At 45.1% G+C, this 26281-nt stretch overlaps 2 protein-coding genes across 5 annotated transcripts; one reads left to right on the top strand and one right to left on the bottom strand.

The window, feature by feature from the left end:
* Positions 1-13986: 13986 nt before the first annotated feature.
* LOC105054875 (uncharacterized) lies at positions 13987-20729 on the top strand. Of its 2 annotated transcripts, XM_029267537.2 has the most exons (7): positions 13987-14981; positions 15639-15864; positions 16181-16248; positions 17357-19025; positions 19110-19252; positions 19392-19581; positions 19663-20729. In XM_029267537.2, exons 2-7 carry the CDS (start codon positions 15714-15716, stop codon positions 20247-20249), a joined length of 2808 nt encoding a protein of 935 aa, XP_029123370.1. In that variant the 5' UTR covers positions 13987-14981; positions 15639-15713; the 3' UTR covers positions 20250-20729. The 2 variants fall into 2 exon arrangements, with proteins under 2 accessions (XP_029123370.1, XP_073103263.1); XM_073247162.1 differs by lacking the exon at positions 13987-14981 and having other exon boundaries at positions 15528-15864.
* Positions 20730-21580: 851 nt separating this feature from the next.
* Positions 21581-25936, bottom strand: LOC105054874 (uncharacterized). Of its 3 annotated transcripts, XR_012135972.1 has the most exons (6): positions 25639-25936; positions 24587-24690; positions 22937-23016; positions 22585-22845; positions 22236-22381; positions 21581-21999 (listed from the first exon to the last, which is right to left on the bottom strand). XR_012135972.1 is itself a non-coding variant. In XM_010936505.3 (5 exons), the coding sequence occupies exons 2-4, from the start codon at positions 24650-24652 to the stop codon at positions 22602-22604; spliced, it is 390 nt and encodes a 129-aa protein (XP_010934807.1). In that variant the 5' UTR covers positions 24653-24707; positions 25639-25936; the 3' UTR covers positions 21581-21999; positions 22585-22601. The 3 variants fall into 3 exon arrangements, 2 of the variants coding, with proteins under 2 accessions (XP_010934807.1, XP_010934806.1); XM_010936505.3 differs by lacking the exon at positions 22236-22381 and having other exon boundaries at positions 24587-24707; XM_010936504.2 differs by lacking the exon at positions 22236-22381 and having other exon boundaries at positions 25639-25934.
* Between the last annotated feature and the right edge of the window lie 345 nt (positions 25937-26281).

The following is a 26281-nucleotide window of genomic DNA, read 5'->3' on the forward strand; positions in this document are numbered from 1 at the left end:
CGGAGCCAACCCCCGCGTGCCGCGTGTCATGGTGGTTGGCCGGCGTCCGCTCCGGCATTTAATGAGGGCGGTGCGGGCGTCCCGGGACGAAGCGCGCCGAATCCTCAGCCAACCGGCGGGCGCCACGCGTCGCGCATCTGGAGGTCTTTGGTCGGCGCAGAAGGATCTCGGCCGTCGGTCGGCCCTATATATATAGGACCTCCCGGACCCTGACCCACTTTTGCCATTTGCTGGGGGAAACTCTGTCCGGGCGATTTCTCGATCGTCGCGGGCAGAGCTCTTCTCTACTTCCGGAGGGTCCATCGGGTTCGTGGTCCTCCTTCCCCTTCTTCCTTTCTTCTCTTTCTCCGCTTTCTCTTCTTTCTCCTCTTTCGGTTCCTGCACAATGACCAGGAAACCGACTCAGGGAGCTCGGTCGGGGAACCCGACCGACGACACCCGATCGGCTCCGGAAGATGAGGCCTCCTCACTTTCGGGGCCGAACGTCGATCAGCTTCGGGAGCACTATCGCATCCCGGAGCAGTTTCGGCTCTCTGCCCCAGGGGCCGGCGGTCGGGTCAACAACCCTCCGCCTGGCGACCTGGCGCTATACGTCGAAGACCTTCGCGCGGGTCTTCGGCTCCCGATTCCAGAGTTCGTCCGGAATCTGCTTGATTACTACGGACTCTGTCCGGCGCAGCTGGCGCCGAACTCTGTTCGTCTGATAATCTCCTTCGCGCTGTTGTGTCAGCTTTTGCCGACCAACCCTCGCGTTTCCCTCTTCCGGGCATTTTTTGTGCTCCGACCCCACCCTAAAGCCCGAGGGTGGTGGCTCTTCAACCCCCGGAAGGGTCTTGCTTTCATAACTGGTCTTCCATCGTCCATTCATGGGTGGAAGAACCAGTTCTTTTTCATTTCTTCTTCTTCTTCTTGGGGCTTTCCTTCCCGCTGGGGTGTACCCCGAACTGAGGCCAACGACAACAGTCGGGTCGACGTGGACGACCGGGAGGACTTCCACCGACTCAAAGACATGTCGGTCCCGAAGCAGAGGGAGCTTGTTACCGAGCAAGCTCTCTATGATGCCGGCCTGAGTCTGGTCCCCCGAATAGGTATCGCCCGATCCCCCAGCTTTTCTTTTTGTTCGGCTTTAGGGTAGTTCTGGTCCGGCCTTTGACACTGGTCGGTTTTGCAGGGACACCGCCGAGGATGAGGCCGACCGATGCCGAAATTCATCGATTTGCCGCCGCGAGGAAGAGGCCAGCGTCGGGGGCTGGCCCTTCGCGCCCTTCCAAGAGACGAGCCCCAGTCCCGCCGACCGTGGAAGCGTCGGCGACCGAGGGGTCGGAGCCGATCATAGCCCTCGCGGCTCCGACTGTCCGAGTCGAGGAGAGGCCGACCGAGGAAGTGGCCGAAGGAGTGTCGGCGGTTTCGCCGCCGCGGGTGGAGCCGGATGTCGTTCGGGAAGCCGAACATCGTCCGGAGGCATCTGCTGGCGCAACGGGGGGCGTCGGGTCGAACTCCAGCATCCCATCGCTGCCAGCCCCGTCGGTCGGGGCAGCTGATCGGGGGAAAGCCCCGATGGAGCCCTCGGAGGAGGAGAGATCAATGCCCCCCAGCGCATACTACCCTGAGGGTGCATCGGCCTTGGCCGACCACAACCTTGCGAGGAGGTTGTGCCAGGGGATCCTCCTCCCTACCGACGTTCAGTCGTTGCGGTCTCGGCAGGTGACCGAGATGCTGTCGCAGTTCTACCCGACAATGGTGGAGGTAAGCTTCGCGTCACCTTTTTCCTTAGAAGAATTTTTGCTTGCCACATAATTCTGACGAAGCTTTTTTCCGTCGGCAGCTGATCTTCACCATGTCCGAGTTGGAGGCCGGGTACCGAAGGTTCGGCGACGTCCGGGCAGCCTTTAAGGAAAGGTCGGCGGCGGCCGAGGCCGAAAGAGCGAGGCTGGTCGACCAACTGCAGGAGTCGGTCGACCGGGAGGCCAAGTTGACGGACGAGGTCTCCCGGCTTATGGCCGAACTGAAGTCGGCCAAGAAGGAGGCCAAGCACAAAGGTCGGGTCGTGCGTCGTCTTCGACGCGAACGGGACGGTGCCACCTCCGAACTCCAAGGGGAACGCGAGCAACTTCGGGCCAGCCTGGGGAAGCTCGCGGAAGCCGAAAAGGATTTGTCCATCGCCCAGATCGACGCCGAAATTGCTAGGGCCGAGGCGGAGTTGGCGAGGGAGGAGCTGGCCCACACTGAGGACGAGGCACGGTCGGCGAGGGAGTCGGCCGATTGTGCGGTTGAGGACTTCCGGGCCTCCGACCGGTACAAGGAGGAGATGCTCGAGTCGGGCTTCGCCTCCTACCGGGTCGGGTTCGAGGACGGTCGGGATGCCGTCCATGCCTTGTACCCGGAGGTGGACGTCAGCCGCGTCGTCCCGTCGTTCGCCGAGGAAGGAGCCGAAGAAGAAGGAACGGAAGAGATGGCCGACCAGCCGTCGGGAGGCATCATCGTGGTGGAGGAAGCCATCCCGGAGCAGGTGCCGACCGAAGTTCCTTCGTCGACCGAAGCCCATCCCTCGGCGGTCGATCAATCGTCGCTTATGGCCGAGACGCCGATCATCCCCGATCCTCCGTCGGTCGAAGAGATCGATCAGGACGGGTGATCGGCCCTGCCGACCATCTTCCTTTTTGTCTCTTTTTTTTTTGAAAATACATGTAATCGGGCTTCGTCCCGACTCTGTAATTTCTTTTATCAATGAATGAAATTTTCTTTTCCTTCTTGTTTGTAATGCCGACCATTGCTGCGATGTCGAACTTTAGTTGCTAACTTAAGTAAGCCACTAACTCACGTGAGTCGGTAGGACTCCAACAACTTGCATAGCCCATCGGGTAGTCGAAGTTGCCAGTCGGGTCCATCTGTTGAAACGGAAGCCGACCGAACCTTCCAAGGTTCAGCAGCCGGACCTCCGTAGATGCACTTAGTCGATCATCGTCCGGCGCAGTGCCGGGGGCACGATAGTAAGTCGGGTCCCCATGCTCTTGCGTCGGGTTTCATGTCCTTTGACAGACGGTGGCAAGCCGAGTGTCGTTCAGCCGGCCGTAGGTCGGTCGGCGAGTAGTGGGTGCGACTAAGGTCGCGTCATGTGATAGACGGTGGTAAGCCGAATATCCCTCGACCGGCCGTAGCCTGGTCGGAAGTCGCGGCAATAGCCGCGTGGGCTTTTAGCCTTTCTTCGGTCGGGGCCCGATCGGCCAGTCGGCCGATGGATTCTGCCCGAAAATTCGACCGTAGAAGGAGTATGAACTCCCGTCATCGTAGATGCATCGGTCCGTGTAAGGGGCCGATGTGTCGTCGGTGCCAGGTCCGCGTCGATGCGTCGGGGCTGAGCGCCGATCAGTAGTCGAAGAGTTAGAACCCCGATTTTTCAAACTGAACTTGTATTCCGACGATTGAATTACAGAATTCACTGGTAATACAGCTTCAAGTTGTCGGCGTTCCAAGTCCGGGGAATGGGCTTCCCCTCAAGGGTCTCCAGTCGGTAGGCCCTCGGCCCGAAGGTGTCAGCAACCTTGTAGGGTCCTTCCCAGTTGGGAGCCAACTTCCCTTGGTCCAAGGGCTTCGACACCTCCGCCTTCCTCAAGACTAGGTCGCCAGGTTTAAAGAGCTTTGGTCTGACCTTGGCGTTGTAGTACCGGGCGACCCTCTGTCGGTATGAGGCCATTCGGATTTGAGCCTCATCTCGCAGTTCGGGGAGAAGGTCTAGGTCGGCCCTCCGGCTTTCGGAGTTGTCCGGCTCGCGGTACTGCTCGACCCTTGAAGATGGCAGGCCAATCTCGAGCGGGATCATAGCTTCTGTCCCGTAGGCCAAACTGAACGGCGACTCTCCGGTCGGGACGCGGGGGGTCGTTCGGTAAGCCCACAGGACGGAGCCCAGCTCGTCGACCCAGAGACCTTTGGCTTCGTTCAGTCGGGTCTTGAGTCCATGGAGCAGGGTTCGGTTCGTCACCTCAACCTCGCCATTGGATTGGGGGTGCCCGACTGAAGTTAGCCGATGACGGATGTGGAACCTGGCGCAGAAGTCCTTGAAGTCTTGGTTGTCGAATTGCCGTCCGTTGTCGGTGATGATGGTGTGCGGCAATCCGAACCTGAAGATGATGGACTTTTGGACGAAGTCCTATATCTTACGCTCGGTGATCTGCGCCAAGGGCTCGGCCTCGACCCACTTCGTGAAGTAGTCGATGGCGACAACGATGAACTTCCTCTGGCCTGACGCCGGTGGGAAGGGGCCGAGGATATCGACTCCCCACTGAGCGAAGGGCCATGGAGCGACAATGGGAGTGATTTGGCTGGCCGGTTGGTGCTGAATATTGGCATACTTCTGGCATGGCTCGCACCTTCGGACCAACTCTGCCGCATCCTTCCTCATGGTCGGCCAGTAGTAGCCCTGTCGTAAGACCTTGAAGGCTAAGGACTTGCCCCCCAAGTGATTCCCACAAATTCCTTCGTGAACCTCTCGGAGGGTGTAGTCAGCGTCGGTCGGTCCCAAGCACCTGAGCAGAGGGAGGGAGAACGACCTCTTGTAGAGTCGGCCGTCCATGATCACATATTGCGACGCCGACCATCGGAGTCGCTTGGCCTCCGCGGGATCTTCAGGACTGGTCCCGTCAGACAGGTACCGGACGATCGGGTCCATCAACTTGGTTCGGACGTTAGCTGCTGCACTTCCTCGACCCGATCGATGCTCGGCTGCTGGAGGTTTTCGACAAACGTCCGACCCAAAGAATCATAGGCCGACGTTGCCAATCTGGAGAGAGCGTCGGCACGGGCGTTCTCCGTCCTGGGGATGTGGGAGATCTCGAAATGCTCGAGGCGGGCCACGAGATCCTTTACCTTCTGAAGATACTTGATCATGGTCGGATCTCGCGCCTCGAAGTCGCCCTTGACCTGCCCCACGATCAGCTGAGAGTCGGAGAATGCCCGGAGGCTGTCGACGCCCAGTTCCTTCGCCATCCTCAAGCCCGCGAGGAGTGCCTCGTATTCGGCTTGATTGTTGGAGGCCTTGAAGTCGAACCGGAGGGCGTATTCGGTGACTACCCCATCCGAATTCGTGAGCAGGAGCCCGGCCCCGCTTCCCTGAGCGTTGGAGGCTCCGTCGATGTGAAGTACCCAGGTGGAGATCGGGTCTGGCTCAGAGACCGAATCTGGTCCCGGGCCTTCAGCTCCCGACCTTAGGTCGGTCGTCGGGCATTCAGCGATGAAGTCGGCCAAGACCTGAGCCTTCAAGGCAGGCCTCGGTCGGTACTGAATGTCGAACTCGCTAAGCTTCATTGCCCACTTAGCGAGTCGTCCGGATGTGTCGGGTCGGCGCAGTACGGCCCTCAGGGGCTGGTTGGTGAGTACCGCGATGGCGTGGGCCTGGAAGTATGGTCGGAGCCGTTGTGCGGAGACGGTCAGGGCGAAAACCATCTTTTCCATCTCCGAGTATCTGGCTTCGGCGCCGTGGAGCACTTTGCTGGTGTAGTAGATGGGCTGATGGGTTCGGCACTCGTTTTCCCGAACGAGCACCGAACTGATCGCCTCAGAAGATGTGGCCAAGTAGAGATACAAGGTCTCCCCGACCTGCGGCTTTACGAGCAGCGGCGGGGAAGCCAGGTACCTTTTCAGGTCTTCAAAGGCCTGTTCGCACTCATCCGACCAAGAGAAACCGTTCGCCCGGCGCAGGGTCTTGAAGAACGGGAGGCACCTTTCAGCTGATCGGGAAATGAATCGGCTAAGAGCGATGATTCTTCCGTTCAGCTGTTGGACCTCCTTCTTGGTGTTCGGATGACGCATGTCGAGGATCGCCTTTATCTTCTCAGGGTTGGCCTCGATCCCTCTCTGAGAAACGAGGAATCCGAGGAACTTCCCCGAAGTCACCCCGAAGGCGCATTTGGTCGGGTTGAGCTTCATTCAGTGTCGTCGAAGGGTGCGGAAGGCCTCCTCGAGATCCTGAACATGGTCCGGGATCTGCGTGCTCTTTACCAGCATGTCGTCCACGTACACCTCCATGTTACGCCCGATCTGGTCTTTGAAGACCTTATTGACGAGTTGCTGGTAGGTGGCGCCGGCATTCTTCAATCCAAAGGGCATCACCCGATAACAGTAGAGGCCCTTGGGGGTCACGAACGCGGTGTGCTCCTCGTCTTCAGGCGCCATCCGGATCTGATTGTACCCGGCGAAGGCGTCCATGAAGCTGAGCAGTCGAAATCCGGACGTCGCATCCACCAGCTGGTCGATCTTCGGGAGTGGAAAGCTATCCTTCGGGCATGCTCGGTTGAGGTCGGTGTAGTCGATGCAGATCCTCCACTTCCCGTTGGCTTTCTTGACCATGACGACATTGGCGAGCCAATCGGGATACGTGGATTCCCGAATGAAGCCTGCTTCGAGCAGCTTGTCCACTTCTTCGTCAATGGCCTTCTGCCTTTCTGGGGCGAAGGACCTTTTCTTCTGCCTCACCGGCTTCATTGTCGGGTCGATGTTGAGTCGGTGAGTAATTGTTTCTGGAGGGATGCCCGACATATCTGCTGCCGACCATGCGAATATGTCGGCGTTGGCCGTCAGCAGCTCCGCCAGTCGGTGGCGTTCGGTGTCGGACAATTGAGACCCGACCCAAACTTTTCTGTCGGGATCTTCTCCTACCGGGATCGCCTCGAGCTGCTCGGCCGGCGAACCCCGCTCTTCCTCCTCCCGTTGATCCAGCTTGTCGATTGTCAGGGGATCCTTTGTCTCGTCGCTTTGGACGGAGATTTGGAAGCATCGTCGGGCGAGCTGTTGATCTCCGCGCATCTCCCCGACTCCGTTTTTGATCGGGAATCGAACAAGGAGATGGTACGTCGAGACGATCGCCTTGAGGGCGTTCAATCCGGGTCGCCCGAGTATGGCGTTGTAGGCCGAAGGAACTTGGACGACCGCGAAAATGAGGGAGACTGTGCTTTGCCGTGGTTCGGTACCGACCGTCATGGGTAGGGTGATTTCTCCTTCTGTCGTGACGGTGTCTCCGGCAAAGCCGATCAAGGGCGTGGAGACCCTACTAAGTCGATCAGTCGGTAGTCGCATTCGGGAGAAGGTCGAGTAAAACAAAACATTTGTCGAACTTCCATTATCAACAAAAATTCATTTTACATCATAATTGGCTATTGTCGCCGACACAACAACAGCGTCGTCGTGGGGAGTCTGGATGCCCCGAACGTCGTCTTCTGAAAAGGTAATCACGTCGTCCGGGCGCGGCTTTTTCGTCGGCTCCCCCCTGTAGACGTCCCCGATCCCAGCCGCTTGGAGATCATGTTGATGACTCCAGCCGTCGGCTGGTTAGTCGGCGCCTCTTCAGTCGGCTGGGGGCATCGATCGGCAGTCGGTCGGGTCGGCGGACCCTTTCGAAACTTGCCGAGATACCCCCGGCGGATGAGATTTTCGATCTCATCCTTCAACTGGATGCATCGCTCGGTGTCGTGGCCGTGGCTCCGATGGAACCGGCAGTACTTCCGATGGTCGAGGCCCTTTGCCTTCAGAGGCGGAGGCCGTCGCAGGTATTCTTCCCCTTCGATCTCCATCAAGATCTGCGCACGGGGAGCGGAGAGAGGAGTGTAGGAGTCGTACCTGGGACGCACCGACCTCGGAGTCTGTCGGCGGGGTGATTTTTGGATCTGTCGGGGTGGAGAAAGCCGACTATTGGCCGGGGGCCTGCTTGGTTCGGCGGGCTCCCGACCCTTTCTTCGCTTCTCCTTCGGACCCCTGGGCTCGACCAATCGTCGGTCGGACGCTCCTTCGTCCGCGCGCATATACTTGTATGCGCGCTCCAGTAGCTCGGCGTATGCTCGGGGGAGGGTCTTGTCCAGAGAATAAGTAAACCGGGACGACCTCAGGCCCCGCTTCATGGCTGAAACCACCATGTCTTCGTTGAGGTCCCGGACCTCGAGCGTGGCCGCGTTGAATCGCGCCACGAAGTGTCGGAGCATCTCGTTATCCCCCTGCTTGAGGGAGAAAAGGCTATCCGACGTTCGCGGCGGCTTTCGGCTGGTGCTGAAATGGGCCACGAACGAGTGCTCGAGCTGCGCGAAGGAATGGATACTGCCCGATCGAAGACCGGAGTACCAAGCCCTGGCAGCCTTGCGAAGTGTGGCGGGGAAGCCGATGCAAAAAAGAGCGTCGGTTGCCCCTTGAATCGTCATGAGAGCTTTATAGCTCTCGAGGTGGTCGACTGGGTCGGTGGAGCCGTCGTATGGCTCCACGTTCGGCATTTTGAACCGACTGGGAATCGGCTCATCGAGGACCAGTCGAGAGAGAGGCTGGGCGGTCTGGAAGTCGACGTCGTTCGAAGACTTCTAGCCGTCCATCTGCAGTTGGGCGAGTCGGCGGTCGATCTCCTCGAACCGTCGCTCGTAGTCGTCCGCTCGTCGATGCTGGGAGACCCCGGGGGTGGAGCCTCCGGAGGATTCTGAAAGAGAGGCCGACGGTGCGCGCGGCCGCTTTTCCTTCCTCGCCCGTTCCAACGGGGAAGGAGAGGGCCGCTGGGACCGTCGGTCGTCGCGCCGTGGTCGACCCTCCTCCTCTCCGTGGGAGCGCTGTTGGGAGCGCTCGCCTGGAGGCGACAGGGGTCGGCGCGGCCGTCGGCGGCTGCTCCTGGAAGGCATAGGTCGGGCCGTCGGTTGTTGCTGGAGGCTTTTGACTGCGTCGGTCAGTACGGTCATCTGCCGTACGATGGCCGCAATCTGGGCCTCCGTGGTCACTGCAGGTCGCGGAGAGCTAGGCTCCGCCGCCGATGGTGGCGGGGAGGCCTCTTCCCGGCGGGAAGAGTGCCTGGCCGACCCAGTGACTCTCGATCGTTGGGCTCTTGTCTTTGTCATGCTGCCCCCCTACCTGGCGCGCCAATCTGTTGCGGCCAATCGCCTCGTCGCCCGATCGCCGGGAAGCGTGCACCTGCAAAAGGAAGTCCGCACTGACCGGAGGCGGCTCCGGCGGGGACCCTCCGACGGTCAAGTCAGAGAGGTGACTGGGCAACAGTGAAATGCAGACAGAGAGCTCTGAGAAAGAGAGAGGGAGAGGGAGAGAGGAGCGAGCCTGCGTATGTGGGAGAGACGGGCGGATCGATCCCTTGCATTGTTGCCTTCCCCGGTATATATAGTAGAGCACGGTATGGCGCCATCATTAATGGCGCGGACAAGTGAGGAACTGTCAACTCACTGTAGGCTGTCAGAGCTGCCGTGAAAACGTCATGTCGCCGTGTAGCCGTCTAATTACCAGGGTTGACCCGGCTCTCGGCGGGACAATGCCCCTAGGTAACTGTGCCGCATGTCCGTGTCAGAGCTGACAACATCTGGCGGCCGTACGGTGGTTGGTGGAGTCGGCCGACCCAAGGTCGGTGGCCAGCAGGGTGGCGTCGGACTCCTCCGTCGGTCGGCGAGCTTCATGTGGGTCGGCTACCGGACCTCTGGTTTTAGTCGGTCGGGAATGGACCGTGGAATGGCCGCAGTTAGCCGCTGATGGCGTCCGTCGGCCTGTCGCCCGACCTACGATCGGCCAGTCAGAGTCGTCCGTCGGGCCGTTGGTTAGTCGGTCGGGCCGCCAGCCGGTCGGTCGGTCGGGCCGCCAGCCGGTCGGGCCCTCCGATAGTCGATCGATCGGTCGGTGGGTATCCCCCAACAAGCATTGACAATCAACTTGTTGTAATCCTCTTTCCGAGAAATGCTATAGCTTCATGGATATAAACAAACACTGCCCCATCAAACTATGGTAAAGAAATACTAAAAACGGAGAATGGTGATTAATTTATGTGTCACGCCAACGACAGTGACAACCGATGGTGACTGCTAATACAATACAGTATAACAGTATTTTCTCCCTCCCTAGCTATATCAGTGTTGTCTTGTTTCTTCTGGTCCCAAAGGGGCTGATACTTTTGGCCGCTATTACATGTAGCACCGGCAACTTATTTAAGTCACCTACTCCATGAAACTTTGACTATCATTAATAATGCAAAGAGATAATGCACTGTAAAGTATAAGAGAACAATATTTATTGTAAAATTACATTCTTACTTGGTCAAAGAGGATTAATAACTGGCTCCAAATACTTGGAAAAAGGCTTATTGATGGGGCTTTTGAGGGTTAAGTCTTAATGATTATAGAAATCACGTCCCATAATTTCTAGGGTTGACTCATAACCTTCTTATTTATTTTATTTTTGATAATTTCAAGATAATGGATATATTATGATGCTGCTAATTGGCATGACAAGTCATCTACTTGCTTTGTGAAATCTGGGTACAAAAATCTTATATCAATGTATAACTTCACCATTTAGGATGTTACCAGATATGATAATGAATTGACGATTGCAATGATGCATTCAAGTAAAATAGCTGTCATTGTAAATTATGAAGGTTTATCCTTTTGCTTCTCATAGTATCCGACATTGTTACATCTTTTTTATATAAATCTAGAGAGCAACCACCTCTCTCATGGGAATTAAGAAAGTGCACCTTCCAAAATTATCAATTATTCAGCATGCTTAATTCACATAGTACTCGACATCGTTACATCTTTTTAACATAAACCTAGAAAGCGACCTCCCTCACGGGAATTGAAAAAGTGCACCATCCAAAATTTATAAATTATATATATATATATATATATATATCTCTGTGTGCGTGTGTGTGTGTGTGTGTTTTGTGTGCATCAAAAAATACATCCATAAAATCATTCCCATGAATGGGCATGGCTCACTGATCCATGACTACCAGCAAGTTGTTTAAGGCATTCTTCGCATTTGGATGGTGACCATTATAATAATAAAGTCGGCCTCTGGGGCTTGTCTCGCCTATTCTTCCCTAAGTCTCCCAATCGCAATTGCGAGCTAACGCGGCCAAGACTAGAGGTGGCAAGGAGTCGTATGGATTAGATCGACTAATATCCATATTCATTCAGCTAAAAAAAAATTCATATCTATATCCGTCTTATATCCATCTTGGGTTAGATTGGATCGGATAAAATAGAGATACAAGAATGGATCGAGTCAAGTATACCTGAAATTCTTCTTTCGATCAAAAATCTCGAGCCCCTCCGATCAAAAATCTCCTTCGATCTCTGATAAAAAAGAAGCAATAATAAAAACAAAAAAAATAATCAATTTATGTGGAAAAAAGTCTTACCTTTTAATTTTTTTTGATCTTTCCTTTGATTTATCTCCAGAAGTCCTGGTCGGATGGGAGGCCGAAGGCTTGGAGTAACCGAATAGAAAAGCTTAAATGATGGCTAGGGTTTTGTTGGAGCCATAGACACCACCCTCCTCCCCTCATCCTCCGTCGCCCAACTAGTAGTCCTCCGGGCAAACCCATACCCCCAGTCGATGAACGGGTGGACAATGTTTGATCCGACCAATGGAATCCTAGCTACCTCGCCTCTCGAGCGAATGGTATCCCAATCCCACTTCCTCTTCGCCGGCACCCTCCTCATCCACCATCAAGCCTCCATTGATACCAGCGAGATCTCATTACTTTCTCTCTACTGCTGGCATCCTCTTTGTCCACCACCAAGCCCCCATCAGACCACCACTAGGGTTTGGGTGTCGAGGTTGGAGGAGTGGGGACCCATCGGGCTGTCACTAGGGTTTGGGTGTCGGGATGGGTGGATGTGGAGATCTGTTGGGCCGCTACTAGGGTTTGGGTGTCAGGATGGAGGTGAGTGGGGATCCGAGGGGCTAGGATTTTGCTAGATTTTATTTAAACGAGAGAGAGATATTTTATTTAAACGATATATATATATATATAGTATTGGGGCGAGCTTAGGATGAAGTATACTATTATTCGTATCCGATCCAAATTTATTTTAGATTTTTTTTCTAAAACCATACCTGACATGTCTCTTAATCGGATCGAGTCGGGTCGGGTACCTGGCAGCTCACGAAAAAATACCACCCCTAGTCCGGACCATCAAACCCCAAAATGCTTATTAAAAAATGATATGCACGATTTTAATCATATATGTTCACCTGCACGTCTCTCATCTTTCAAGAATACCCTCAAAATCTTATTTTATAATTAAATTAAAAAATTACATAATACGTATGTAATTCTAAAAGTCATCACATCTACGTATGAATTTTTCGAAAGTTGTATCTGCATATAAATTAGCTCGTACTTCACTCATTAATTTCTTTTATTTTTATTATATAAGCAGGTAGAAATCCACTTTAGGGTATATAAGATCTTAAAAAAAGGTTTTTTTTTATATAAATTACAGTAATGAATAATTACTTTTTAGTAATAAGGGTTTATATGAATATCTTACTCTTCGAAAATATGATGATGAAGAAAAAAATATTTTAAAAAATCACATCTATAAGAAAAAAATATTTTTAAAAATTATCTTTAAAATAATAAAGTTTATAGCAAAATTTTACTCTTCATAAAAAGTGATAAACAAGAAAAAAATGCTTTAAAAAATAATAAAAATGAAAGAGTATGTACAGAGAACACCAGGTAGGAAGAGGAAAGATATTGGACAAGTTTTGTTCTATTTAAGTAAAACTAATTCATAAAATGAATAAATTATTTGCTTATATGTTTATTTTTAAGCTTACATGATTTAAGTTTACACCACTATAACCAATAAAAAGGTGCATTGCATATTTTAAGAAACTCATGATAAATCCTATGCACTAAAAAGATGATAAAAATACAAATAAAAGGAAGAACATCCAAAAATAACAATCATCTTCTTTCTTCAAAATAAATAAATAAATAAATAAAGATCGTCTTAAGGAATATTATAGTAAGAATAGATATGCATATCTTTATTCAATGCTTCTCTTACTTGGACAAAAATCTTTGGATGCACGCATCAAAGAATATCATATGGGCCCGATTATCATGTATCCTCTAGCATCTACCTTAAAGAGGAAACTCAAAAGTTAAATTGGAACTCTTATTGTTAATGGAGTCCATTAGTCTTTTGATTTAAAAAAAAAAAGATTAAAAAAAAATCATGCTCATAAGAGAGATCATTTGCATTCTCTCTTTTTCCTTGTCAAGCCTCTTTTTATCCGTCGTTATTTTGTCAAGCCAACTCTTTTGTTTGTAAGACTTTTCTTCTCATTGGGTCTCTTTCTCCTCTAAATCTACCTCTTTTCTAAGATTAAAGAAACTTAGAGGATGTAGCAATAAGTTGATGAATATGTATTATTTAATCATATGCTATATACTGATAAATACTATATTATATAAATTATATATCAATTTATTTAGAGGTGTATATTGGAATACTTAATTATTAGTTTGCAAGGTGTACATCATCTAGATATATAATGAATACTGATGAGCATCGTGTTCTGGAATTTGTATATCTCTTTTTCTGGATGTATGTATTGAAATGTTAAATGATTATTTTGTTAGGTATATATCACTTGATCATGTACTATATACCAATGAATATCATGATCGAAAATTTATATATTAATTTATCTAAAAATATATATTGAATTGTTATTGAATCTTAAGTATCCAAAAGCCAATGAATATGCATCATTGGCCATGTAATTTATATCGGTAACCATCGTATCTTGAAAATAGTATCTCAATTTTATCTCGAAGTGTATATTGAAATATTGAATGGCTGTTTTGCTAGATATATTTCACTTAGTCATGTAGTATGTTCCGTTAAAATTATGTTCTAAAAAGTACATACCAATTTATCTAAACATATATATATTGAGATGTTAAATAATTATTTTGTTAAATATATTTTTTATAATCACATAGTATATACTAATGGACGTCTTGTATTGAAAAATTATACATCGATTCATCTCAAATATATATTAGAATGATGGGTGATTATTTTATTAGAAATCTATATTCTGATCTTGTATTACGTATCGATAAATATTATATTCCAGACGAAGAAGATGATTTGCAAGAGGAAAGGACAGGAGACAAAAGAAAGATCTCACGGGGAAAAAGAGGGATGCGGGCAGATGGCCTCTTTTCACGTACATAATTTTTCTATTTTTTAAAGTTACGGAACTGACAGAGATTATTAGTAGGAGGAATTTTATTTTGATTTGATTTTTGGTTTTCATTTTAAGATGGGCGAAACATGAAGTCCATCTCAGACGCTGGTGCATGCACGGAGTTTTGTTCCTCTCACTCTGCCTGATCCGTGTTCTGTTTTTATCTTTACGTCAAGAAAGAGAGAACAGCACAGAGGAGAAGAGGAACTCAAAAAATTCCGAAACCGGAAGGCGAGTCCAATTCGCGGCTGTGAACAAAAATAACAACAAAAAGCCTCTTCCCCTTCCGTAGAGGAATTCTCCCACTAATCGCTGCCACCCTCCCAGTCTTCGCGCCAGCTTTCGCCTTTTCCCAAACTGCTCCTCCTCTCAAGCTTGTCCAATGCCGGCCGTTTAAAGCCGACGGCGGGCCTCGAAGCTTTACTTTGGTTCTTGAGGCCGTTTGTGGTGATCAGAGTTCTTTTTTCTTGATTCTTGATTGGATTTTGGTGGGAAGTTGGGATTTTGATACCGTCTCTGAGTGTCTTCTGGGATTTTTCGATCAAAAGGAGAATCTTTTTGGGTGTTGGGATTTGTGGAAGAAAAGGAAGGTAATATAACCTTGAAAGGTGGAGCCTTGATTCAGACCAGAAGAGGAAGAAGGTGGGAGAACTTTGGGAATTGGTTTTTAAGAAGTACTTGGTGGTGATGGAGCGAGTTTAGTCACTTGGTGTCTGTAATTGGTGAAGAAAACAAACAAGACAGGAAAAGATCAAGAATTTTGATATTTAATAGCTCTTGATGGCATACAAATCTTGGAAAGGACTCGTGGAGAAGAAAGAAAGCAATACTCTATACAGACTTTATTCCGAAGATCATGAATTTGACTGGCTTGGTCGTTTATGATGATGCTTTTATCTGATTTGAAGTCGGTAAAATTAAAGGATATCAGCATCAATTTGGATTCGATTGGTTCTTAACTTCAGGTCGACCTTCCTAAATTTCCCTTCATGCTTTTCTCTTCCTCCATGTTTTTATTTTATTTTTATTCATGTTAGTTAGAATTAGTAAGTCGAGCTACCCAAAATTAAACAGAACAAGTACGTGAATAGTTTGATGAGTAAAACGGGATGGTCTAGAACTTATCATTAATGTAGCTGAGGTTAAGCTAGTGCCAATAAGAACTGACCTAAGAAAATTTTCAATCCGGCAACAGATGACATAGGGTCCAAATCAATGCACTGTAGAAATATGAAAAAGTTGTTGGCTTGTCAGTCTAATTTAAAAAGCTACATGTGCTTCCAACTTTTCTTTCTTTTTTGTTTTTCTGTGATAGAATGGGAAGAAAGCTTGCGACTTAATATTTTATGTTTAAATCTGTGAAATCTTTTCTTTTGCTGGCTGAAATCTTCGCCTGCCTTTTTTTTTTTTTTTTTTCTTTTCACTACTGTGAGTGGTAAGCTTTCTCCTCTCATCCTATGAAAGTTAGTTGTTTTCTTTCATGTCAAATTCAGTCAAAATGAGCATTCAAAGATACCAGCTATTTTACAGTGATGCATGCATAGCTGCTCTCTTTTCTTTTGCTATTTAATTCTCATGTCTGGACCTGATGGTTTGGTTTTCTCATCATGTATCTTGTTCAGGTTTGGATACATGTTGGTTCACCTCCAGCTTTCAAGTTAATTTCATTTTGGTAGAGCAGGAGACATTCATCTACCATGGCAAAGAGATCTCGCAGACGACTTGCACGGGCCAAGAAGGATCGCACTGGCTGCATATGGGGTTTGATTAGCATGCTTGATTTCCGCCATGGGCATTTTACTCGAAAATTACTTAAAGACAAGAAGCATGGAACTGGTAGACATGTAGGTAAGACTTTCCTGATATTGTATCGATCTAGTGATACTGCTATTTTGTTAATCTTCTTTTTGAATTGTTTGGTTTCTCTATCGGCTACTTATTTATTTGCACCGCCATAAATGATTCATAAATGAAGAGGTTGTGCTAAAAATGCCCTTCATTTGGCAATGCATCTAATGCAGAGAATTTTCCTACTTGATCAAGATGCTGCTATGCCTAAGTGCCAATGCTTAATGCCCTTCTTTGTAACTATGATGGAGCAAGTCACAACGGAAGCTCAAAAATATGTGTTCTATTATAATTTTATGCTATGTTGTCTATGCAGGCACTGGATATTCAAGGAGAACACTTAATTTGTTGGGTAATTTTGAAGACAAGCATAAAGACAATGATGTAAGTCTAGCTATTTTTCTTTCCAAAATAGAAACAAATGAACATAAACATTGTTCTTTTTCCTTTCCTTTTTTTTTTTTTTTTGTTGTGCATGTTTGTAATATCAAAGTTTAATATATCCTATTTGTGGTCTTTAATGGCAATGCAATAAATATGGACATGCATATATTCTCATGCAAAGACCATGAAATATTATATTTGGTTTGAGTGACTTGATAGTACATTTCAGATTGGGATGTCTGAACAAAATAAACACACACACACACACAAAAAAAAAAAAAAGAAATAAAAAGATTTGTTATCTGGCCATTTTTCTGCTATGTTGCTGTATCTGGCGTTACTTTAGGCATTTACTTCGCATCAATCATTATCCTGTAAAAGCTAATCAATACTGCTTTGCCATGCTTTTATCATACAGTTGATTAGAATTCCTCAGGCAGTTGGTCTAGGCATGAATTCCTCCAATTGAATCCAGAAGAGAAATTCTTGGACATTTCACTTTTCTTTCATCTGGCTGTTGTTGGAAGATATTTTTTGATCAAATTCAGTGAGTGAATCATACTCGTTCTATACTAAACGGAAAGTAAGAGGAAGAAACGGAATAGTATGGATTATCACCTCTGCTACCAATGTTCAATTGTTTCCACTGTCTCCTGAAAAATAATTTAAATAGATTAGCATTTGCGAAGCTTCTGTCCTATTCCTAAAAGTCTGAGATTACTCCATCATAGCATCAAGAGAAGTCTCTAAATAAATATTATGTAGTTAGTTTGCTAGAAATTGCTTGTGAGAAAAGGCAAAAAAATTATAAGGCAGCCTTGCAAGTTGTGACCAAAAGAGAATTTTTTGAAACTTCCAAAGTCTGCAAACATTTCACAATTCCTTTTCTTACAAGTTTCACCTTGATTTTCATCAGTCTTCTTTTTTCCTTTCCCATTCCAACACTGTGGAACATACCATTCAAGTACTCTTTTACAAACTAATGCTTCATGCATTGCCATACCCATTGCAACTTTACCCCTGATTAATCACAATTTTGAAAACCAATGACGTATTGTGCATTTCATTGTGGGATGATTGATGGCTCAAATCCAGTTTCTTTTTTCAGGATATCAATGAAGAGGAAGCAGGAAGGGCAAGTTTGGATATAATAAGTGTCAAAACACTCATGGAAGCAGAGATGTTGAGAGAAAATTCATCGAAGAAGGTATCTAATGCTGAAGTCAGACATGCAAGATCCAATTTGAAATCCCAGATTCATCTTGAGGATAATCACAAGCAAATAAGTAGGAACTCTAAGGCAACATGTGATCTTGATGCCAATGATTTAAGGGCTTTCGCAAGCTTGGACCCTTGTTGGTCTGATTATCCAAATCTGGTCGGTAAGTCTTCTATCGATCTCGAGCTGCCTGCACTGATGGCAGAGTACTGTGTAGACAACTGCCGATGCCAAGAAAAGCATGTGGATTGTAAGACTAAGACAAATTCAAGTCCTGCCCTGAAACATATAAGTCATAGCAACTATAGTCATCTTCATGAGCATCCCGGGCTTGCTCAAAAGCACTCCATTCTTCAAAAGGCACTGCACAATGAAGCTGAGACTTGGAAAAGTCAGAAATTCATTGACATAAAACAGCTAAATAGTAATGGAGTAGTCCGTGAATCTAAGGACTTTGTTGAAGCATTGGAAACATTAAATTCAAATAAAGAGCTACTTTTGAAGCTTCTTCAAGATCCAGATTCACTTCTGTTGAAGCACGTCCAAGACTTCCAAAACTCTCAGGCTGGTAAACCAGCAACACTGGAATCATCAAAGAATTTTGAAGGAGGCAAATTGTTAGGCGAAGAGATTAAAAGCTCAGGCCAATGTGAGCAATCCATCAACCATAAGCACTTACATTATCCTGTTAGAAAAATAGATGAGTCAAACAGCACAAAGCTGTCGAGGAAGGGTGGTAATTCCAAGATGTTAGATAGAATAGTAGTTTTAAAACCCAGTCCAGCAAGAATTCAGAACTTGTCGGATATAAATAGTTCCAACTCTTTACCTCAATCGCATCAAAGCTTACAGCATCAGAAAGACACTGCAAAAGTTTCATCCCATTTTTCTCTAAAAGAAATCCAGAGGAGGTTCAGACATGCTCTAGGTGAGGGAAAAAAGGAGCAACATTCAATCACTACCGATGGTATTCTTCATAAAATTCCATCTGGATTTCATGACTCAGGAGATAAACGGATTGCTAGGGAGAGTGTAGGCATCAATTTGCCAAGTAAAAATTCTCCAAGAATGGAACATACTCCACCCACAGTTTTTGCAAGCAGAAGAGATGATAGAACCAAGCCAAGAGCAAGCCAGCCTAACATCAAGGATGAATTCAGTTCAACAAGGACCACTCATCACAGAAGACTGAACTCAGCAGCTGTCGCTGAATCACCAAATAGGGAATCTGTCCTTAAAGATGAGACCAAAAAACGTCTTTCCGAGATGTTATATAGTGTGGAAAAGGATCAAGTTTTGACAACCCGAGGGATCTCGAAAACCTTGGGAAGAATACTTTCACTGCCAGGATATAACTTGTTATCTCCTAGATTGACCCCTGGAAGAGACAAGGAGCCAGACTTGTTATCTCAACAGATGAGATTGTCTTCTATGCAGCAACTAACACAAGAAAATGATACCAACCTGTCGAGCCCATCAAGCCAGAATTTAGAAACTCCACCATCTACACCACTTATTGATGCTGAATGGCAGGCTGGAGAAGAATTGAATTCAGAGGGTATTTTTTTTCATATTATATAAAGTTTCATCCAATATCATTTTTCACAGATCATGATTTACGAGCTTTTGAGGCCTTATATAGGTATTATGGAGGATGTGGAAATAACAGATAACATATGCATGGAAGAAATCAGGCATTTGGATGTCTCAGAAGCTGATGACAATAAGTTCAGCGTTATTAGTGAAGGTTGCAACAAAGAAAGATCTTATATGCAGCCAGGATTGGTAAAGTTGGTTAATATATGCAAATTGTATAAATTTCTGTATGTTCATCAGGTTCTTTTTCTTTAGTTCTTTTTTGGTAACGTTAATTTTCTTGTTTACTCAAGTTCGCATGCTCTAATTTCTTTTTCTTTTTTTCCAGGAGCCATATGAAGAGATGTCACAACTGGAGAACCTACCCATTTCAGTCTCACGAGGCTCTTCACCCGTACATAAAGTAGAATTACCTCGATGCATCGTAGAAAACCCAGAGCAGCCAAGTCCAGCATCTGTTCTTGAACCCTTCTTTTCAGATGATATTATTAGCCCTCAGAGTGCAACAACTGAACCAAGTATAGAGCAACGATATTTAATTTGTTTTCCTTTATTTTTTATTTAAAAAATTGCCATGGTAATACATGTGACTTATGCAGCTAAGTTTCCTATGCGGCCCCGACAAATTCATTTTGAAGAACATGACAATCCTGCAGTGGTTGTAACCTCATCAGTTTCAGAAGTCAATTTAAGAACCTTTGAGCATGAGAAGGTAGCTAATTTCAAATATGTAAGAACTGTGTTGGAAGCCTCAGGGTTAAGCTGCGACCAATTTCTAGAGCAGTGGTGTTCATCAGAACAATTGCTTGATCCATCCTTGTTTGATGAAGTGGAGGTGTCGCATAGTCCAATGCCAGATAATCCAAAGCTTATTTTTGATTGCATCAGTGAAGTTCTTGTGGAGATCCATGAGAGAATTTCCAGTGGCAGCCCTTGGATGTCTTTCATCAAACCATGCGTCCGGCCATTCCCACTAGAAGAAAAATTCATCCAAGAAGTGTACAAAGGCATTGATCGGCATCTCCAATTGCAGGTTCCATGCACGTTAGAGAAGACAGTTGAAAAAGATATGAATGTTGGAGCTTGGATGAAGCTCCGGTTTGAAATTGAAAGCGTTGTCATTGAGATGGGAGATGCCATCCTAGGAGATTTGATTGAAGAAACTGTCATCAAGCTCTGGGTGTAGTCTCTTTGTTCTACTAGGGATTTGTTTCATTATGTTTTAAGGATGATGAACAAAGTGCAGTCAGAGCTAAAATACCGGCAAGCCTTCAAAATGTAAAGTCATTTGGAAATGACTCCATTGTAGTCTAAGTTCTTAGGTGGCTGTACTGGTTTTTGAGGGCTCAGTACACCAAATACTTCAGAGTTTTGGAGGTGGTTCGCACCATTCTACAGATTGAACGGGCTCAGGATTCGGCTTTGGCCGAGTATCTACTAGTTTGGTCTTTATTTGTCTGACCCTTTGAGTTGCTTCTATTGTTTTTGCCATTGCGTATGTTGCAGCATAGCATGAGACGAGATTTCATTTTATAAATGCTGTTCGGAGCTTCCTGAAACTTGGAAAAGGTGACAGTCATGTGCTGAGAATCTTCCAATGAAGGATGCTCTTTCATCCGTTTTTTCTTGCATGCTAGTTTAAAGTTTGTTCTCCTAAAGATTGTGAACTGAGAGAGCAACCATCCTAAATAACAATGATCTGCTGATGTTTTCTTTCTGCCACTGCTCAATTTCTGTAAAATGGCTTTTCAGAACATGATAGGATCATCCATGAAAAACTTGCATGCACCATGTGAGTTCTAATGTTTGCTGGTTGATAACAATCAAATTGATTACACGCAACACTATTTCAATCAAAAAACACTGTACATACTACTAACAAAATAACATGAGCATAATGGACTGCAACAACATGAAATCCTACAGTCAGCTGCTGCTGGCTATATAATTCACAATCCAGACTGGAAATGTCCTTTTCTTTTTCTTTTTTTGAATCTCTCCAGAGTGCAGATCAGGCATGGCATCTTCCATGCAACTCCTGTCAAACTATATTCATGCCCATGGTTATAAAATGCCACATAAGTCATTAAGTCTCATTTCTCTGTCCTGCAATGGCCAAATCAAATTTATGCAGCCCTGTAAAACCACACCGACCTCGTATGGCCAATCGTAGAACTAAGGATTGCATTCTTCACGGACAATGGATAAAATAATATGCATCGGTTACAATACATTTACCTATAACTGACAATCCATACTTGGAAATGATAAAAGAATCATTTTACCAAATTAATAAACCAAAGACTAAGCCAGCCCCCTCCGGTTAAACAGTCGCTTCGATACAAAGATGAAGGTCAAAATGGAATGTTAGGGTGCAATGGCATGATAGGGTTGGATTTTACGTTGCCTCTTTATAAATCAAGGACCATGCGACTCAAGGGCCCTGTACTTCAGCTATATGTTTATCCTGTACTCTGATCAGTGTGTGTCAGGTGTCAGGAAATGAGATGAGATGTGTGTGTGTAACTGCTGACTTATATTAGAAAGAAGCACGGGGATCCTCTACGGTACTCACAATGCACCGCACTAGGAAGAATGCTTGATTTAAAATTGAAAACAGCATTCCTTCCTAACACTTGTTATGAGTTTACAGGCTGGATCTACTTTGGCCAATCAGCCATTAAGTCCTACACCTTTGTAATAAACACCACAAATAAAATAGCATATACATGATCCTCAGTCTTAAAAGCTTGCAGCCCTCATTCTGCAAGTCTAACATCGAGTTTGGCATATCATTGAAAACACTTAGAGATTCTTCTGCACATCAGAATCTCAGTGGCCTCTTCTTCAGTCATGTTGGTAATTTTCAACAATATTACTGTGAAAAGCATGTCTGTTGAAGATATATGCCTCCCCTCGGATGAAGAGAATGTAACCTGTCCATTAAAAACTTTGAACATCAGAACCAAATGAGATCGTAGATTAAGGAGATGAAATACGAATTTATAATAAATTACAAAATTTTACGATCAAGTAAAACGGAAAAGTATTAACAACAGTTGACAAGGCATTTCCCAAATAAGCTTACAATAAGCTTGTAGAGATTGAAACATAAAAGATATCTAATGCATATCAACAATGCAGTCAACAAGCTAGGGTAGTTCAGACAAACCATCAAACGTGAAAATTGTAACATCGTAATTAACTGTTCCACAATGGTGCAACAAGAGCTTTTTGAAAGCTTGAACATAGTAATTTCTTTAGTAAGTGACACTCCATGTATGCAAATAAAGTCCATCCCCCTGAGCAGCTGCAGAACTATTCGGATCAAAGAATTCAATATAGCAAGTTATCAGTAGCAGTATGGACAATCAAGCATCTCTAAAGGTTCGTAAATGATAAATGATGCCATGCTACAAGGTAGCACTCATTTCATCAGCAGAGAGCAATAGGAACCAGCTTCCAAAAGATAGCCCTTATATCATTATAACATCTAGTGATAATATATAGTTTAGACGCACCTGAAGAAATCAACATTTCATTTACTCTTCTTTGTTGAATGTAAAGACAAGGTTTGAGGCATTGTCCTCTTCTTGGCAAAAGCATTTGTTCTGCTTTCAGGCTCATCAGTGTCCTCTTCATTATGTCTACTTTCTTCAATTTCTAGATTTTTGGAAGCTTGTTCCTTTTTAGCATTTAACTTTCCAAGCAATTTTCTTTCCACAGGATCAGTTGAAGCCACCACAGTTGCACGTGGTGTGACTTTGGCTCCCAAACCCAACCTTCAGAAGCATCCATGAAATGACATCAATTCCACAAGAAAACATTTCCAAAAAACTCATATGCTTAAATGCAAGAATAGTAAGAGACAACCTTGAAGGTCGACCTTCAAATTCCCGTTCAATAGGTTCACCTGTTGCCGACACACTCATATTATTTACCCAAGCTTCAGCCTGAAAAAATCATGTACCAACATGTGCATGGTACATCACTTAGTAATAGCATTACTGCAAAAGAAAAACAACATAAAATGGCAAAGCAACTTATTCTTCTAAAATGTAAATCCATGCCAAAATAATTATTTCCAGTAAATGTCGGTGTTTAGGTGATCCAACGAATGGGTTGTGATGACAAATGAGACGTAAGATAGGGCTCCAATGGACATTTCAGTCTCCACCAAAGAAATAAGTCAGATACGGGACAACTCATTTTTTGTTATCTTGTTAAGAGAAGAGATGGCTATTATAATTAAATGAGAGATTTGGCCATTCATCGTGTCTTGCCAGGTACATCCACAGGTTGCTTGCTCCAAAATGGGATTCAGAGCTAACAATTAATGCATTTGGCATATCAATCATTTAGCAATTTCTTACTCATGTGGCACATAATTACAAACCAAAAATTATTGCCACTCTATTTTTCCTTGATATATGTGTGATGTTTGCTTACAATATTACAACTTATCAGCAACATTTTCTCATTGCATTGAGATCAAACATCATTTTGTTCCCTTGGGACCAAGGAAGTCTTCTAGCATTTTTCTACAGCTTATGAACCTCCCATGAAATTGAATACATACCAAGCTTGCTAAAATGAAATTTCTTTCCCTGTCATTGCATAAAACAATTGATGTTCCTAGACTAGGGTTTTTGCAGCACAATAATAGCATGAGTATAGCTCTTCTTGGCAAAGTAACATCTCACAAATGTTTCTCTTTCATATAGCAGGTTTTCTTGCTAATTTAAGGGGTTTTTTTCCCAAGAGATACTCCAATACATTAATTGGATAGAATACATTAATTGGGTAGAGAAAATTACTTTTTGGCACATTTACCGCCAGTAGAGTTATTTGTTAAGATAGGCAAGCTGATTATCCACAAGCATCAGATTTCAAAGAAAATCCTTAAAAACTTTTAGAACCTCCTAAAGAACTGTCATGTTGCATCTTTAAAGGTGATTTGAGTTTCTAGTTTCTGCAAACAATCAAAGAGTGTGCATGACACTTTCTTGTTATTTCCCTTTGCAACACTTTTAAGAGTGGAAAAATGCACCACAAGTCAACAAAGAAAATTAAAACCCTCTTAATCAAACAAATTGGCCTCTTCAACTTCCTTCCTACAAATACAAATTCAATATTGTGGTTGCAAATGATCCCAGGAACCTCATTCTGCTAATTAGTTTTCTTCTACCAAAAGTCTTTAATAGGAAATATATAATACTTAACATCCCCAGCTTCACCTAGAATCTTAGTCCATCTTTCCCTTTGAGGCCCACACCAATGACATATAATTTTTTTTAGGTGCTTCAACATCATCACTAGATATGTAACAGGAACAACGTAGCAACTATAAATTGGGAAGTGGCGTAAAGACTTAAAGGTGAGAAAACCATTCAAAATATAGACCAAAAATCGGTATCAAATCAGAAAGAGGGGAACAAAAATCGATGTCAGCAGCATCAGTGTAAAGATATGACTTTTAGCTATCAAACCGAGAAAGGTTAAATGCAACCTTAGGGCACTCACTAATTTCAGCGCCTTGTCTAGCTTCACCACTCTCGGCACCACTTTCTTCTTCGCTTCTGTAGCCATCGGCCCAAGACTTGAATCAGATCACGGAAGTAAAAGAACTGCAAGGAAAACCCGGCTGGAAACATAAGAAAACAATTTGCGTGTCACGGACTCACCCTATGGCATTAGGAAGCCCTCAGAAAAAGATGTGTTCTTTAGATGTGTTTTGAATAAAAAAGATCAACTTTAATCAAAAATAGACAAATTTCTAATTACTTAGATGTGGAAAAGAAAATTTCTTTGGCTACTATAGGGTACTTGAAAAATATTAATAAAGTCCGCCAAAGTGCAATTCCACTTCAGGATCCATCCAAGTCAACCCGAGTCAACTTGTTGATCGACCTAATGTATCCACTGCCATAGTGGTAATCCCAAATGATTGACGATTGATTAAGTCAACTGCGGATAATGGATTGAATTTGGACACAAAAAATATTAAATTTTAAATAGGCACGGATATAGTTTACATTTGGTGATTTAAAGTAAGTTCTTATATATTAATTTTTTTAATTTTCTCCAATATCTTATCTCCATATATCTTTCTTATTTATACTTAAAAAATCATGCTTCTCACAGTTTGCTCACAAATGCTTAGTTTGCTCACAAATGCTTAGTGCATGAGCATAAATTATGAAAATCATAGCTTAATTACAAGTTATATTCTCTATCTAGACAATGTAGCACTCCTATCCTTGTAATTGGATAAATTCTTAGAAAAAGGAACAATCCCACTTTCTGGATTCAGCTTAAGAAAAACCCACAGCCATCGTCTATTCGGCCCCTCCGAGCCTCCCACCAGATTGAGAGGCCCGAGAATGGAAAAAGCAGAGGAAAAACCATGGGAAAACATAGGAAAAATCCAGGAAAATAAAGGAAAGGTGGAAAAATTAAAAGGCAAAACCTTGTCCCGCGTAGATTGATCATTTTTTTTCCTTTTCCTTTCTTTTTCTCTTCTTTTTCTTTTCATTTTTTTTCTCTTTTCCGGAGATCTGTGGGAAGCAAAGCACCTGAGGAAAATCGGAGGGGAAGGCCGACGACGGTGACGATGGGGAGGAAGGCGATGGCGGAGACCGGTGGAAGGTGGCGGCGAGGAGAGCAGGGAGGAAGTCGGCGTCTTTCTTTTTCGGAGATCTGTGGAGAGGAAGGCGACGAAGGAGACCCGTGGGAGGAAGCGGCGAAGAGGCGGGCGTCTGCTAGGACTCGGGAACGGCGTCCGCTAGGGCTCTCGGGAAGAGTACGAAGGGTTCAGAGGAAGAAAAATAAAAAAAAAAACGCTACCGCTTGGAAAAGAAAAAACAATCTTAGCGCGGCGTGTTAGGAGAGTTTTGGAGTGTATATATCTTCGGTTCTAATTTTTATTTTTCTTGCTTCGTGCGACCAACTTGTCGAGCCGTATGAAAAATAGTAAATTTTTTTCACATTAACTCTCACCTGGATGGCTTGTAAAATGATTCAATTTGCCAGCTCGATTCGCATTCAATCTACCATAAAAATATTTAAATTTAAATTTAATAAATTTAAATTATAAATTAAATAATTTATTTTGATTTATATATTAAATAGATTAAATTTAAATTTTTAAATAATGACTCATTTATTTTATTTATCTAGACTCGTGCTTAAACCCAATTCACTTAATGCAAACATGCT

Source organism: Elaeis guineensis, chromosome 12, assembly GCF_000442705.2.
Source record: "Elaeis guineensis isolate ETL-2024a chromosome 12, EG11, whole genome shotgun sequence".
In the NCBI taxonomy this organism is placed as follows: domain Eukaryota; kingdom Viridiplantae; phylum Streptophyta; class Magnoliopsida; order Arecales; family Arecaceae; genus Elaeis; species Elaeis guineensis.